General features: G+C 34.6%; 1 protein-coding gene across 1 annotated transcript; it reads right to left on the bottom strand.

The window, feature by feature from the left end:
• Nucleotides 1-12,672: 12,672 nt before the first annotated feature.
• LOC129256206 (cellular retinoic acid-binding protein 1-like) lies at nucleotides 12,673-17,454 on the bottom strand. Its single transcript, XM_054894460.2, has 3 exons — nucleotides 17,375-17,454; nucleotides 16,526-16,727; nucleotides 12,673-14,902 (listed from the first exon to the last, which is right to left on the bottom strand). Exons 2-3 carry the CDS (start codon nucleotides 16,700-16,702, stop codon nucleotides 14,687-14,689), a joined length of 393 nt encoding a protein of 130 aa, XP_054750435.1. The 5' UTR covers nucleotides 16,703-16,727; nucleotides 17,375-17,454; the 3' UTR covers nucleotides 12,673-14,686.
• Nucleotides 17,455-17,675: the final 221 nt, after the last annotated feature.

Below are 17,675 nucleotides of genomic sequence, written 5' to 3'. Positions count from 1 at the left end.
ATACACACACACACGCTGGGGCCCGTAAATGTGGTACGATCATCCCCCGGGGATCATCCGTAAAAATCAAGCGTACGATCAAGCGTACGATCAATCGTAACCCTTGTATTTAACGGGACCATGATCGGATCTAAATCGAAGACAAAAAGCAAAACTCAAAGAGTCAAACGAACCCATGGTTTAATAAGGAATGTTCTGACGCAAGAAAGACATTTATGGAAGCAAGAAATGTTTATCGTCGAGATATTGGCGTATTGGGCAGAATTTTTTTTTTACAGGTTGCGAGCGAGCGAAGCGCGAGCACTGCAAGCAAAAATTTTGACATTTATAATGCAGAAATCAAACTTGACAGATTTTGACAAAGTATTCAGAAAATGGCATATCATTTTTTCACCCTTCTCTCTTTCCTTTTCTTTCCATGTTTTTTTGTGTACAGTTGCACGATGAAACAAATATTTTTAGGGGTCACAACCACAACACAGCAATGTGGGAACATTTGTAGAAAGTAGCCAGAGAGCAAAGCGAGCAAGAAAAAAATTGGGCTTTTGAAATGAAATTCTAATTATTTGATAGATTTTTACATTATATTAAGCAAATAGCACATTTCATTGTTTTACATTCATTTCATTACGTTGCCTCCTATTTTCTTTTATTTCCTTTTCGGTGCATGTGGAACCAAGATACCCCCCCCCCCGTACGCCAGTGATTGAACGTAATTATTTACACTTATTTATGCAGATGATAGTTGAAAATGCTGAGGAACTCCGTAGCTCTCAATGCTCTGTTAGATTATTGCCAATTGTGGTACCTTACTGTCAATACCGCAAAAACCAAGATAGTTATTTTTTCCCGTGGAAAATTAAAAGAACTCCTACCGTTTCTCTTTGCCTCTGACGAAATTAGTGTTTGTGACGATTAAAGTTATGTTTACCTTGGAACAACTTTTAATTATAACAATAATTTTAAAAAGTCGATTATAAACAAGTTTCTCAAGCAAGAAGGGCGTTGTTTTCAATTAAAAGTAAAATCCTCCCATTGTGCTTGCCAATCGATATACAACTGGAACTGGTTGATCACTTGGTTTTGCCGATATTACTGTTTGGCAGTAAAATGTTTTTTTTTTTAATTTACCAAAAATTGAAACATTCTTTTTTTGCAAGGACTTGCTTGGTGTGCACAAAAAGAATCCAAATTGTATGATCTATGGAGAACTTGTTAGGCAGAAGCCTGAAAAGGTTGCTTTTCAACGCATGCTAATTTTTTGGTACAGACTTGTAAATAGTCAAAACTCTAAAATATCTAGAGAACATTCTATATCATTATCAATATTAATTGTTGTTGAGACAGGAAAGATCATTCCTATGGCTCAGCAATCTGCTTGATCACTTGGGTTTGAGCTATATCTGGAATAATCAAGCATCAACTTTGTCTTTGAATAGTTTTAAAAGATAATAACTCTAAGGCTAAATAATACCACACATCAAGAATGGCATTCTGATGTTGAAAAAAAATCACAATGTTTGAATTATCGGATTTTCAAACAATCTAACCACTTTGAGAAATACTTCGAAATATTGAATGAATTCGAAATAAAATCCATGTGTAAATTTCGTTGTTTGGATCACAAAATGCCAATAGTATCGGGGAGATATAAAACATTCCAAGACAGGAGAGAATTTGTAGTTTTTGTGAAAAGAATCAAATCGGAGATCAATTCAATTCACTTTATTCACATCCATTAAAAATATACAACAAACAATAGTATATGAACAATAAGAAACAATCAATACATAAACAAATCAATATAATTACAAATAGAAAGAGTAGCACCAACATGCAGTGGATGTAGGGGATTGGCAAAGGCCAAAGACCTATCGAGGCCAATCCCCCTTGGTTCCGCGCATTGGTTAAAATAAAACAAATTGATGGTGATTTAACAGTTATAACATCAACATTAAAAAAAAGAGAAAAAAAAGGCTCCATTTTACTTAAAAACTGATGGTGAATTGGCAAAATATGATTTATATTAACGTTTAAAAGTAATTAGTGAGGGGCAAGTTTTAATTTCAGATGGCAAATCATTCCAGATGACAGGTCCTTCGTATCCAATAACAGTTCTAGAAAAATTATAGTATATTTTGGCAGATAAAAGTTATTGATATTTCTTATTGAATACATATTTATACTACTATTAAGGGTGAAGAAATCATTAAAAATATCAGGTAAAGTCCTTTTAGAATAAGAATACATAAAACAAGCAACAAAATAGCGATGTAAATCATATATATTCAAAATTGTAAGCTTCCGAAACAATGGGTCCGTATGGGCAAGAAATGTTGAATTGGTGATTATTCTTATTGCACGTTTTTGTATTAAAAAAGATTTTTGTAATAAATAAGATGCGGTGCTTCCCCATATTATATTGCAATAGGTTATATAAGGCAAGATCATTGTATTATATAAATTAGTGAGAATAAAAGGTGGCAATGTGAACTTTAGTCTACTCATAACACCAACAGCACATGACATTTTATATGATATTTCATTAATATGATCTTTCCACGTAAGGTTATTATCAATCTTAACACCAAGAAATTTTAATGAAGTTACCTTATTTATTTCTTTGTTATTGATATGCAATTTAATCAAGTCTTCGTTAATTTTCCTGTTTTTTGTTTTAAAAATTATATAATTAGTTTTTTCAACATTTATCAATAATTTATTGGCAAGAAACCAGGATGCACTTTACTTAGTTCAGAGTTGATTAAAAATCCTACGTTTGAAGGGTCATTACTGGCAAGAAAGAGGCTTGTATCGTCAGCAAATAAGATAAAAGATAAAATATTGCTAACGTTTGGCAAGTCATTCACATATAAAAGAAACAATAAGGGTTCTAGTACTGATCCTTGAGGAACACCAAGTAATATGTCTAAAGAAGAAGAATAAAAATTGTCAATATTTACAAACTGTTTTCGATTATTTAGGTAATCTGTAATTAATTCTAAAGCAATACCCCTTATACCGTAAAAATACAATTTTTTTATTAAAATACCGTGGTCAATACAATTAAATGCCCTAGAAAGGTCTAAAAATATACCAGATAAAAATTTCTTCCTTTCAAAAGATTGAGCAATTTTTTCAGTAAAATCAATAAGTGCATGCAGGTACTATAACCTTGCCTAAAACCATATTGCCGACGATATAAAATGTCATTTTGATCAATAAAGGATATCAAATTATTGTAAATTATTTTTTCAAATATTTTGCTAAAAACTGATAAAACTTATATTGGACGATAATTAGTTAAAAGTAATCTGTTTCCTTTCTTAAAAATAGGTATCACCTTGGCAATCTTTAACGAGTCAGGAAAGACGCCCTTCTCAATGGCAAGATCACTGGCGTAAATCCCGGGGGGGATGGGGGGGATATATCCCCCCCACTTTTCGAGGAGGGGGGGATGGCCTGTACAAACATCCCCCCCCACTTTTTACGAAAGAAATAAAAAAAAAATCACAAGAGATAATTGTTTTATTGGTGAAAATTCTTCCTAAAATACCGCTTAACAAATAAAACAATATTATTGAACCATAAAATGCAAATAAAGAGCCAGTTCACCATTTCCAAACGAAATACTTATGTCCTTATTATAACATTGAAGAGAAATCCCTGTTTCTTCCAATTCATCAATGTTGGGGTCTTTGGGAGGGGATTAAGATGGAATGTCAATTTTTTTTTCAATGTAATCTCTAATAAATAATTAAACCATCATGGGGTAAAAAGATAATAATATTGGAGGGGTATTTGCCATATGGACATACAGTGGCGTAACTACGGGGGGGGGGGGGCATGGGGGGCACATGCTCCCCCCCCCCATCGGCTGACCAAAACAAAACGGGGAAATGGGGAAAAATAGAAAAGAGGGAGAAAGGAAGAGAAACGTATTGGGAAAGAAGAAAATATTATTCATTATAATGTTGTATTATAATTATGTTATGTTACATTACATAAGAAATATTTTTATCATAACTTCATGAAACATAATTTGCCCAGGGCCTACGTCTTCATAGTTCCTGGTGCTCGCATTGTCTGTTCAACGAGATATATAATCCTGTTGTACTAAAACATCCCGTTTTCAAGTCAATATAAACTAAATATATTTCCTAGCACTTGAGTTATCATTGTTTTATGTAGTGACATGAGCTTCTTTTACATGATTAAAAAGGTGATTGCCCAATGTTAAGGTCTTCGTATATATAAAAACATTTCCTTCCGTGATTACGTTCGCATTAGTGGATTGGTGAGATATGTCTGCTCTTCATGAATTCCTAAAATCAGTCCTTGAAATGTCCCTTCTTCTGATCTGAATATCAAAAATTTTCAGCTCGCGCTTCGCGCTCGCATCATTTGGTTAATGAAATACGTATGGTCCTAGTTAATTCCTACAAAGAAACCTTAGAATGCCCCACTTCAGGTCTTAATTATCTAAATTATCTAAATTTTCAGCTCGCGCTTCACGCTCGCAATATTTGATTAGTGAGATGCGTATGATAATCATGATTGCAATGAGTACAAAAAGTGTTTCATGTGTTCAGATGTAATTCTAATAAAATCAGCAAGCGCTTGGCACTTGCATTAGATGACTATGGTGAGATATGCATACTCTTAATGGATTCCTAAAATATATTCCTTAAAATCTCGCTGTTTGGGGTCAAAATATACGAAAATTTCAGCTCGCGCTTCGCGCTCGCATTGTTTAGCGAGACAGGTACCTATCATGATTACACAAATTTGATTATAATGTCCCTTCTTAGGTGTGAATATAAAAAATTCAGCTCGCGCTTCGCGCTCGCATTATTTGATCAGTTTCAGAATATGGAAAATACGTGTTTAGGGTGCTTTTCGAGACCCCATGGTCGCGCATGGTATCCACTCGTCAATGGAAGTGGCCCCCCCGGGTGAGATACATATCCGTTCAATGATATTGTCCTTAAAATGTCTCTATTAGGTCAGAATAACTAGCAACCGAGCGCGCTTCGCGCGCTCACTCAGTGATTCGAAAATTTTGCTGGTGCCCCCACAATGCCGTGACCCACGGTATGCCACTGTGGACATATCAATTACAATTCCTTGCATATCTAAAAACATGATAACAAAAAAAAAAGCCAAAATATTTCAGTCATCCCCCCACCCCTCAACACGGATTTACGCCAGTGGGCAAGATTGATAATATTGCACAAAGGTTTAACAATTGCATAGCCTGATTTTTTAAGAACTTTTGGATGAATATTGTCGTAGCCTGGACTCTTATTTGGATCTAACTTATCTATAATTGATATAACATCATTAGTAGCAACAGGTTTGATAAATACAGAGGATCTATAATTTCCTTTTAACCACTGTGAAATATCAATATGCGTATTATTTTCAGTTTCTGTGCACGTAGTACTGAGTTTATCTTGGACAGTTTGTCCAATATGTACAAAAAATTGTTAAAGGCATTAGCTATATTGAGTCTGTCTGAAATATTATCCCCATTAACTTCAACTTCTCGTATACTGTTCTGTCTTGTTTCTCTTTTGTTCAAGACATCGTTGACTATTTTCCAAGTTGCTTTCATATCACGCTTAGCGGTGGCGAACTTATTACAATAATAAGTGCGCTTTTCACTTCTTATTTTGCTGTTCACACAATTTGTATAACATTTGTATTTTTCATGCAGGTCTGGGGAAGGTTTTTTTTTACAAACTTCTTAAATATCCTATTTTTACGCTTTATCAATAATTTAGTCTCTTTTGATTTCCATGGTTTAGATTTCTTACAGTGCTTCAATCTATTGCGAACTGTAATAACAGGAAAACATTCTTCATACAATTGCTTATATAAGAATATAAAGGTATCATACATACTGTTCACATCTTGTATAGAGTTCAAGAATTCCCTGTTAATTTAATCCAGTTTGGTACAAAATAAAGCAATATTTGTTTCACTTAGATCAAGCTTAGTGTAACTATGGGTGTCATTGGTTGGTACATTATCAAATTTAGTGACCATGAAGGGTGTTAAAATGATCGCTGAAGTCAGTTGCGATAATTCCAGATTTCACAGCAATATCAGAATTATTAAAAAAAAATATTATCCAAAGTTGTAGTAGATGTATTTGTAATGCGAGTTGGTTTGCATATCTTTGGAGCAAAGGAGTGAGAAATAAATGTATTAAGAAAGTCAAACATAAATGGATTGTTACTGTTATTTATATCTACGTTAAAATCTCCTATAATAATGCATTCCTTTTTCTCGTTTGAAATTGCATCGAGGTTTTGAACAACTTTCTCTAGAAAATCTTGAAAGTTACTATTTGGTGGACGGTACATAACACCGACTATACATCTTTTATGTTTAGCATATAGTTCAATAAAAATGCTCTCCAGACTCTCACAAAGAACATCAAGATCTGGTCTCCTTTTAAATTTCATATTCTCGTGGATATACAATCCAACTCCACCACCTCGTTTGACCAAGCGACAGTTTGCAACAAATTCAAAATTGGGTATACCATAGTATAACGTCTCGTTGTCCCTTAGCCAAGTTTCTGTCACTCCTACTATGGTCATTGGGTCTTGTATGACATCAACCGTACTTACAAATTCATCAAAGTTAGATTGTAGACTACGACAATTGAAACGTTATGCCTTAAAAAAGGATCGGTTGTAGTGTTTTAAAACATCACTTTTAAATTCGTCTGGTACGTAGTATTCATTTTCAATATGTATCTGCGAACAATAATTATCATGAGGAGTATAGTCATAACAATGATCATTGTCATCATTCAAGAAATCATCTTGAAATGTACTCTTACACAATATACAATGTTCACAAGTAGAAGTTGGATGCCTGCGACATAAAAAACATTTACATTCACTTGACATTACAAACGTAGAATATAAGTAGATAATAATACCACAATATGTAATGAGGGTGCTACAAGGAATTGTAGCTAAACGTTGGTATTCATATTCCTAGCTTTTCCTATCGTTTGACGTTCTAAGTTCACATTTCGAGTTTCTCAGTTCGCATTTAGAGTTTCTTCAGGTCATTTTTCAATGCAATGCTTTTGAAGAATAACGAAATGTATATTTAATATAATATATAAATATTTGAAAAGCTACTACAGGATTAATCCAAATACATGTAAAATGAATCAACTGTTAAATACCAAGAAAAGGTCCGTTCTTTCAAATTTTGCTAAATTTTGTGCTTATATTACATCGTATTTAAATAAATGTAATTATATATTTTGATCTTGTTATTGTTTTTTTATTTATCCATGCATTCTTTTTCTCTATATTTAATATTATTTTTTGGGGTGAAAAAAACCTCCCTTATTTTAAGGATGTGCAAGATTTTAATTTTTCCCACTTGTATATGATATGATTTCTCCTATTAGTATATCATTATTTCATCAAAATTATGAATACCTACTATATTTATAATTGTTATTATTATCATTATTATTATTATTACATTGTTGTTATCATTGTTTTATTACTATTGTTATTATAATCAACACCATTCTTATTATTGTTTTTATTATTATTATATCATAATCTCTATGATTATTCCTTTTATTGCCATTTTCATTGTAAAATGTAATATGTATATATGTTATGTTGTAACTTTTCATTGTACTCTGATACCCGAGAGGGTCTTGAGTTTCAATAAACATTCAAAAACTTTCAACTTTCGTACATGGGAAAGGGCGCCCTATAGCGTTGAGTAAGTTGCGCAAGTCGGATCGAGCCACTGGGGAAATGATAGAGAGGGTGGCTAAAGGGGCAGCACAAGGGGATAATCCATCTGTCATTTCCAAATAACATAACTGAAATATATTAATTTATGATTTTATAAGGATGTTGGGTGTCAACTTATCAAAATTGAATCCATTACATGGTGGACATTAATACTTGTACAATACATTAATGTCAACGATCTGGCATCGCCTCCCCAACCCTCTCCCATCTCCACGGGTATAGTCTTTCGCTCCTATACAAACAAATACACAGCCCATAGTTTAGAGGAGAATATATCATGGCAGCTGAGAGTTTGTTTATTATCCCCCCCCCCCGGTAGCGCACATTTCTAGTTATTTTTTAAAGCTGCCGACGACCTAGTCATATATTGTAGTCAAATCACTCACATCTCTATACATAGCAGATCCATGGGGAGGGGGCGCCTGGATACGAATGTGATCCTCTAAAGGGGGGGGGGGGGGGGCGGGCTCTTTCATTTTTAAAAATACGAAAGTAATACGTGTATTTTTAAAAGTCATCACTGGTTGACTAGATGTAAGAAAGGGGGCAGTGTTTGTGTTTTTATTGATTTTGGCTTGACATAACATATTTAACAAAGGTTGGTTGCTTTGTGTCCACCCCTCCTACCTCTTTGGACAGTCCTAGATCCTCCACTGGCTACACACATACAAAACGGAAAACACCCGTTTTTATTTTTTTGCGAACGGGTCTTTGTCCTGGCAATACAGGTATAGCAACAAGCATATTCATGTTCGGCACCTTCAAGTAAAAGGAAACTAAGAAAAATCATTTTTTACATTATTTCCAGCAAAATTTGCACCTTTTCTGGGGGAAAAATAAGCATTTGCCATGGCAGCGGGTCATTTGCGACATTATTATTTATCATTATTCAATTCAATTCAATTCTTTATTCATTCAAATTCAAATATGTTTGATAAAACATAATAAATAAAGCATCGCTTGGTTAAATGATATCAATGAATGAAGAGAATTTTAAAAATAACACGAAAGCCTTGTGAGAGTAAGTTCTCAAAAGAAATTATAATATATATTACACAGGTATATCAAGATCATTATAGTAACATAGGGGAAAAAACATCAAAAGCATATAAACTAGGGAACAAATAATGAGTACTTGGACAAGAGAGATCGATTGATAATCAACTTTGATAAAACATATTTTGTTCCATTCCACAATAAATATAGCAATGTGAGTAATGAAGTAGAAAAAATAGGCTCATAGCCATTGACTCAAAACCTTTTAAAAAGTCAGATGATGTTAATTTTCTCAGTATTTATGTTGATAAAAACTTGCAATGGAAAGTAATTTAGACTAAACAACAAAAATATCAAAGTGCATCGATATTTTATTAAAACTCAGACATTATTCACCCCTATCTGATCGACTTAATTCCTTAATATGACCTTATTTAGTTATTGTATATCAATCAAACTAAATACACTATTCAAACTTCTAAAGAAAGCAGTCCGAATTTGCACAGGAAGCCATTATTTTGCACATTCTGCACCATTATTTAGAAAATTAAACATACTGAATGTTTATGACTTATAATACTGCTGTTCTTTGATTTTTTTTCAAAATGTATTTACATCGAATGTTTCACAGATGTTTCAGATAAATAGCAATGTTCACAATTATAAAACTCGAACGAACAACGATTTTCATTTATTTAAAGTTTCGTCAACCTTCACCAAAACAAATTCCGCTTTAGTTTTCCCACTGTTTGGAATTCCATACCACGTAATATACGCTCATACACAAATCTTAATTTGTTTAAAAGATGTCCTAAAATGTTAGTCTTATACCATGTGATAACTTTGCGTAGTTCAGATTCAATATTTTCCTGTAAATTAGCTGTGTTTGGTTGTGTATAAAATAGAGTTGTATCATCAGCGTAAAGTATACATTATATTCAATATTTTTGTGGATTTGGTGATATCATTAATGTACAATAAAATGATAGGGAGCCGAGAATTGACCCTTGGGGCACACCATGTTTAATCAAAGTATTATCTGAAGAACAATTTGCAAAATATGTTTATTAGTAGCGACTATCTAAGTAGCTAGTAAGCCATTTCAAAACTGCTCCCCGTATACCACAATGATTTAAGTTATATAACAAGATCATGTGGTCCACAATGCCAAATGCTTTTGACAAATCCATAAATATATATCCCATACTGCTACTGTATATATGTTGTGGTGACTTGCCAAATAAAATCAATCAATCAAATCAATCAATCGAGATCGTGGGGGGGGGGGGCATTATAGTTTGGCAGGTTTGTGGTGACACGACTATAATGCTTCCGTAACCACTGGTGTAAATTCAGAGCAGGGGGGGGGGGCTGGATGATAGTTTGTAGTCAGACCTGAAAATTCAAAATTTTGGGGACACTCCCACACTAAGGGCTAAGTAGGCTATACGGGGATATATAACCATATACATAATACATGTAATACTACCATCTTTCAGTTAAAGGACAAGTCCACCCCAACAAAGAGCTATTTGAATAGAAAGAGAAAAATCAAACAAGCATACACTGAAAATTTCATCAAAATCGGATGTAAAATAAAAAAGTTATAAAATTTTTTAAAAGTTTCGCCTAATTTCTCAAAAGAGTTATATGCACATTCTGTTCAGTATGCAAATGAGGGGACAGATGACATCACCCACTCACTATTTCTTTTGTATTTTATTATATAAAATATGAACTATTTTGATTTTCTCGTCATTGTCATGTGAAACAAAGTTTCATTCCTCCATGAACAGGTGGAATTCCATTATTTTAACATTTTGTGGTTCAAGCAAGGGGGTCCTAATTTTCAAATTCGTAAAAATTGAAATATTGTATAATTCAAACAATAAAAAACAAAAGAAATAGTGAGTGAGTGACATCATCAACTCTCTCATTTGCATATCACCGAGTTGAGCATAGAACTGTTTTGTGAAAAATAAGCGAAACTTTAAAATGTCATAACTTTCTTATTTTACATCCGATTTTTATGAAGTTTTCAGCATTATTCATGTTTGATTTTTCTTAAATCGACTTTTTTCTGGGGTGGACTTGACCTTTAAAGGCCTATAACGATATTTTTAATGGCTATAGAGAAATGAATTACACTCACTGGCAGATCCGAGGGAGGGGGGGGGGGCACAGCTGGCTCGTGCCATCTCTTATGAGAGGCACAATTAAAATTTGTGATGTAAAAATGCCGTTAAAACACAAGTCCGCCCCATTTTTTAAAGTGAGGACCTTTTTTTTTTTTGCTTATCAAATTTTCTCGTGCAAACTCTTAACTCGGTTCATCTTCTGCCTTTCCCGGTCCTTTTTTGGTAACCCCACCCCCAAAAGATTCTGTCCTGCTCAATTTTATAAAGGTATGATTTTCCTTTGTTCGGGCTTTTCTTGAAATGTATTTTAGTTCTTATTTAGGAGGGAGGGGTTAGAGGGCGGGAGAATGATATAAAGAGAGGGGACACACAATATAGGTCTATATACATGGTCTACGGAGGTTGCATTAATAATAATAATAATAATAACGTTTTATTTACCCAGGGTAGCCACTTCAATCATAAGACTGCTCTTCCAGCGGGCCCTGCATAATATAATATGTTATTATTACCCTTCTCCAGTCTAAATGCTGAGCGCCAAGCAAGAAGGCAAAAGGTCCCATTTTTTCATAAGTCTTTGGTATGACTCGGCCGGGGATAAAACCCACGACCTCCCGTTTATGAGGCGGACCAGTGGCGTAACAGGCGGGGGGGGGGGGGGGCAGGGGGGCAAGTTGCCCCCCTGGCGGATTTCACCGGGGAAAAAAAGAAAAACGGGGAAAAAGAAAAAAAAGGAGGAGAAAGAAAGTTAAAGGGGAAGGAAAGGGGAAAAGGAAAGGAGGAAAAGGAAAGGGAAAGTGAAAAGTGAAAAGAAAACGAAGAAAAAACATTTTTTTTAATGGAAAAGGAAGGAAAGCGGGAAAATGTACGAAAGAAGAATTTGAGAAAGAACAAATCATTCCGAAATAGGCCTATGTAATGCAATAGCACGGTGGGAAATAATTTAAAAGATGACAAAATGGCAAACAATAGCGGGAAATGAAGGTAGAATGTAATTAGTCAAAAGCTAAATTGGAAAACAAAGAAAAGGGACTAGAACAAAAAATAATGACACGACCGGGCTGCCGATGATTGAAATTAAAGAGCGGGAAGAAAGATGGACTGCATACAACATTGTGCTATAAGCTTGCTAAATTTTATGCAAATAAGCTACCGGGGCTTTGCCCCAGACCCCACGCAGTAGGGGCTCTTCATTTATAACCTTCAAATGGCTCTATAACGCCCCCCGTTCAATCACGTTCAATCACTGGCATACAGGTGTGGGGAGGGGGGTCTTGGTTCCACACCCAAGAGGAAATAAAAGAAATTATAGGAGAAAACGTATAATGAAATGAATGGAAACAATGAAATGTGTTATTTGCTTAATATAATGGGAAAATCTATCACATAATTAGAATTTGATTTCAATAGGCAAATTTTTTTCCAGCTCGCTTTGCACGATGGCGACTTTATACAAATTTTTCCCACATTTCTATGTTTTGCCCCCTCAAAATATTTGGTTCATTACGGTTGAATAATGTGTTGTGTAAAAGTTATATTCTGTATATGCCCGCGATTTGATTAAAATAGCGGTAATCTGCGAGGTTGAAATGGCTTTGATATCAAAAAGTTCCGGGGGCTCCGTCCCGGACCCCAACCGCACAGCACTGCGTATGGAAGGATTGGGCCTTGGCCCCAAAAAGTTCTACAAACAAGAACAACAAAAAAAGAGGAAAGAAAAGCAAAGGAAAAGTGTAGGATATGATTTTATTTACTGAATATAATGTCAAAAAATAGCTAAAAGTTAGATTCTCATGAAAAGGTTATTTTTTTCTCGCTCACTTCGCTCGCTCGGGACTTATATAAAGTAGCCTTTTAGCACATGTGCTATACTGTGCCCCTCGTTTAGTTTTTTTACTCTTCACGCTACTGCTGCAGTTCACAGTGGCGTATAGACCACAAAAAAAAAATCTAAAGAGAGAAGAGTGAAATATATCTTTCTCTGGATATCATGTCAAAATCTATCATAAAATTAGATTTTTGTATTAAAAATGTCAAAATTTTTGCTCGCTCGCTTCGCTCCCTCGTAACTTTTTTTTTAAAGATAAATTCCGCCCGATACGCGATACGCAATATCTGGCCTTCTCAAAATAGTCGCCTCATTACACCATTACGCCTGTTCATACCATGATATGACCGGGAAATTTTTGGCTCTTGCCCCCCCTGGCCACCGACCCCTGTTACGCCGCTGAGGCGGACGCTCTACACTGAGCCAATATGCCCCGCATCAATGTAAGAACATGCTGGTTTGAATATAAAGGGAAAATCGCACCTAGAAGCATAATGCTTGAAATTTAATCAGAATTCGATATAAATTGAGAAAGTTATGAAGTTTCGCTTTTTTTTTCTTCATTTTTTTAACACAACAGAGGTAATGATACCTGATCGATCGAGATAATATCCCTATAATTCTTTTGTTTTGAAATATAGAATGTTTCACTTTTGTAGATTTAATTCGACCATGTAAGGATATATCTAATCACAATTACACATTCAATTACTTCATATATCTTAAGCAAAATTGCAATAGAATTTGTAGGTGGGTGACGTAATCTATTACCTTATTTGCATTCACTCTGTGTTGTGTATTAAAAAAATAAGCGGAATTTTAAAAATGGTCTGTATAGGCCTCTTGAAATCCATCGCATTGAATCTTTCAGCGGTTTTTTTAAAAGGTGGAATAGGTATTCCGTATGAAGTTGACTTGTATAGGTGAAAAATGTCTGTACATTAAAATGTGTTTTTATAATCAAAACCACAGGACTGTTTAAATAACGCTTACCACAAATTGCTACATTATAAATGGTATTAAAGAGAGACTATATAGGGAGCTAAAATATATATCTTTATTACTCTCGTGATAACTTTCATATGATTCTTGAAAGATGACCACCTAATTGCCATTAAAACTGTCATTAAATTTCTCGCTTGAAGTTCACCAACAATGAGTCATACTTCACAGTCATCAGACACGAGACATTGAATCATTCTTGATCTCACAAAACGAAATAATCAATACAAATGTCAAAATAGAATCAAATTCATATCAAAGCTTCGTTTAATATAACGTTATATCAGTCACAGCAACCCTGGTAGCAACGAGGGTCCGATAATCAGACAAATTCATTAGCACTACTAATTCGACATTTCGATAGCTGTAATTGCAGATCTTTGCATTTTAGTAAAATTGTGTTAGCCCTGCAATGAAGATATTATGTCACATCCGGTTACATTTTCAATTGGAGTTGGTGGTTTTACTTCATGGCGAACATTACCCAATTTTTTTTAATAAAGTGATTACGATTATATAGTTATACCAATCCCCACTTTTACATGGGAAATGGTTTAGATAATATAGGGTGTATTATCTTTGCAATGTGATTTAGAGAAATCAATCAAATGATTTATACAGAAAAATACAATCATAAACACACTACATAAAAGTTAATATGAGATATGCAATTTTATTTCCCCTTCAGACTATAGCTTAGGATACTAAACTCGTGTTTTCTTTAGTCATATAGGCCAGATCACTGTTATGCTGATAGTAGTTCTACGATTCGGTTTGCCCACAATGAACTTGCAATATATCATTCGATTTTAAGTAAGTCAAAAATTGATTAACTTTTATTACATGGCAAGGCTTTGTATGAAGAATATGAACGATATTCTTTAGAGAGGGCAAGTCGATTGCAGCCTGAATCTTTAAGCCCTATTAAAGAACCGTTTGCCCACGACCCCCTCCCAGTTAAAGGTGACAACCATCTGACTGCCGACCATCTCCCTGGTAGCACTGTTGGTTCCCTTGGGACCAGTTAGAACCAGTTTGCTCCCGTTCCAGCTAGGTGTTACTTGAATCTCCTTGCTACGCAGTTCCAGTATGTCGGGATCGACAAACGACTTGCCAATCGTGAAGTTCATCTGGAAAAAACAAATAGATAAAAAAACTGTATTGTGCTGAAAAAAAAAGAAGAATCAAGTAATTCATCCCCCATTCCAGTCCTATTATATTAACAAAAATAAATTAGAATTTAGAAATGGTCTCTCATAATCTTTATTCTGTTATGGATAATCTAACATTGCCCCGTGCCACAATGTTTAAAAATCGTTTATTAAAGAACGTTGAAAGATGATAATCGATAGGGCTCATGGTTTCATCCCATTGATGCAAACAATTCCTTCCTCGGAGCATTGGACATTTCTTTGCATTAAAGGATCTGTTTTTCTTTGGCATTATATCAAAGTGAAGTGAAGGGGTTTGTGACAATAATTTAAATAATTATAAAAACTAGAACAAAACTAAAAGATCTAGCAGGCCTGTGGAAGTGGGGGAGGGGACGGTAACTTCCAATAAAAAAATGAAGGGGGTATTTTATTTTCAAAGTAATGGTAAACTAATAGGCCTAATAGTAGCAATAATGATAATGATAATAGTAATAATAATGATAATAATAAAATAATAATGATAATAATAATTAACTACTACTACTTCTTCTAATGATAATAATCAATAAACAAATGAAGGTTGAGGGGGAGAAGAAGGGACGAGCTTAATAGGAGAAAGTAAAAAGGAGGAGGAGGAGGAGGAAAAGAAGAAGAAGAAGAAGAAATTGGGAAACTTGTTTATGGGGCCCAACTAAGGAGAGTTCCGCATGCAACTTTCAACAGTTTTTGCAGTTGGACACAGGAATATAAAACGAAAAATTCATAACCGCGTGCAGTGTGAAAGGTAGTTGCCCATATCAAGAAGCTACAACTTGTATTTCTGTGGGCGCAACTGAATGGCCGTACCTGGCGTAAATAAAGTGTGGGGCAGTAGCACTCCTCACCCCATCTCTAAAATGGTGAAAACCTACCCCTTTACACTTTAAATAGAAAACCTTTTGAAAAATTCAGTTCCCTAAAGACCTACTGTATAATATTGTCTGCTTTCACTACGTGTTACATTTCATTTGTGTCCAGTAAGTAACGTTCTCAAATTTCAAATGATTCTATAAATTCTGAACGTGCTCACGCTCAAACTAACTGTTGATATTTCTTTTTACTCTGTTTTTTTTTTATTATATTGATATAAAATATACATGTTTAATTGTAACGAATCGTTTGATCATACATATGCAATAGAGGATGGCTCATTTAAGCGGAATTTACAAAATGCCACTGTTCTTCCATGTGGTCATCTCTGGACATGCTCAACAATATTTTGTAGTTTTATTTTTTCTTACATTATACAGCTCGAATCCCCACATGTACTGCGTTAACCCAAATTATATAGACTTTGCATGAACACAAACGCACTAAAAGATTTCAAGAAACAAATTATATTAACACAACAAAGTTGGAAAGGGTCCAAAAGCAACATTTATTTGTTGCTTTACTTTTTGTGTACAAAGCTAATTAATGTACCTCTCACTCTTTCCCCTTCCCAGTCTGAACTCATCGACCCTTCATTCTTTTTTGTCTGCTCTCTGTCCTCACAATATGGATTTCATTTTGTTGGCCCTGCCTACGGAATTTGTGAAATTAAAGATATTTAAAACTCACATCACGTGTCCTACCGCCCCCAACTGAAACGATGTGAAAGTTGTCTCCATTCTGGCTGATCTCCACAGTTGAGGAACGATCTTTGGGGATCTTAGCAGGGTCAATCTTCAGTTTGTCCGCAAGGGTCTCCATGTTCTCAGCATGGTCAAACACCCACTTGCCTGAGAAGTCAGCCATCTTAATAATGTTGTTCTTAGAACACCTGATAGAAGAAAAACAATTGCAATAATTTGTATGAATATATGAATTTAAAATATACTGCAATGTCAACTAACCTGTTGCAATATCAATAAAACATATAGAAAGCAAACGATACATTTGTATTCTATTCCTATAACCCATTCATCGAAAGTGGTGTATATCATGCATACTATGAACACTCTTGCTAAATTTATAAGATCTTATTTCCAATAAATTGAATCATATCAAACTGACCTCGTCTCCCCACCCCCCCCAAAAAAAAACGGAACAAAAAACAAAATATGAAACAGTGATATTATTCTGTTAGAGCTTTAGTACAAACCTGAAAAGCGAAAAAATATATATTACACAATACTAATATTTCATATAAAAAATAATATTTTTTTACGGAAGTTTCGATTCATTTTTCAATACTTCGTCATCAGTAATAACTCTCAAAATTAAAGGTATCTGATCTGACTAATGCGGTGAGGCGTGTATGGCCAAACACAATTCGAATACTAAGAGTGAATTCAGTCAGACTTGATTTTTGTATATAGAAAACATGGACATGATCAATAAAAAGTGACATAAATGCGTTTTTATATATCGCAAGTTTTATAACTATTTTTCTTTCAAAAGCTGAATCATGTAACACAACAAACTTACAACTAAGAAGTAGAAGATGATGATGAGTGAGGTCTGTCACGCTGCCTATGGATCCCGTAGCTCAGCTGGAGAAGGTGAAGATTAGTCCTCTAAAACATCCCATCTTATACCCATCTCATACTTACCTTTGGACCCAAGCGTTATTAAACGACATCACGTGACGATAATTATCTCCGGCGCCTTCGATACCACGTGATCTTAATGGTTCCTCTTATGAGGAAGTGGTCGCGTAACCCTCATCGTAGACTCGATTTAATATTTTGTTAGTCTGACTGCCTCTTTGTAGTTTTTGTTGGATGAA

The sequence above is a fragment of the Lytechinus pictus genome, chromosome 3 (assembly GCF_037042905.1).
Source record: "Lytechinus pictus isolate F3 Inbred chromosome 3, Lp3.0, whole genome shotgun sequence".
Taxonomy (NCBI): Eukaryota; Metazoa; Echinodermata; class Echinoidea; order Temnopleuroida; family Toxopneustidae; genus Lytechinus; species Lytechinus pictus.
Note: the sequence above shows the minus strand (reverse complement) of the source record. Positions and strands in the feature narration are given on the sequence as shown.

Excerpts from the sequence above, each read along its gene's own strand:
- LOC129256206 (XM_054894460.2), bottom strand. The coding sequence starts at position 16,702 with ATGGCTGACTTCTCAGGCAAGTGGGTGTTTGACCATGCTGAGAACATG. Across the intron at positions 14,903-16,525 it reads GGGGCGGTAGGACACGTGAT|ATGAACTTCACGATTGGCAA; the intron begins GTGAGTTTTAAA and ends TGTTTTTTCCAG.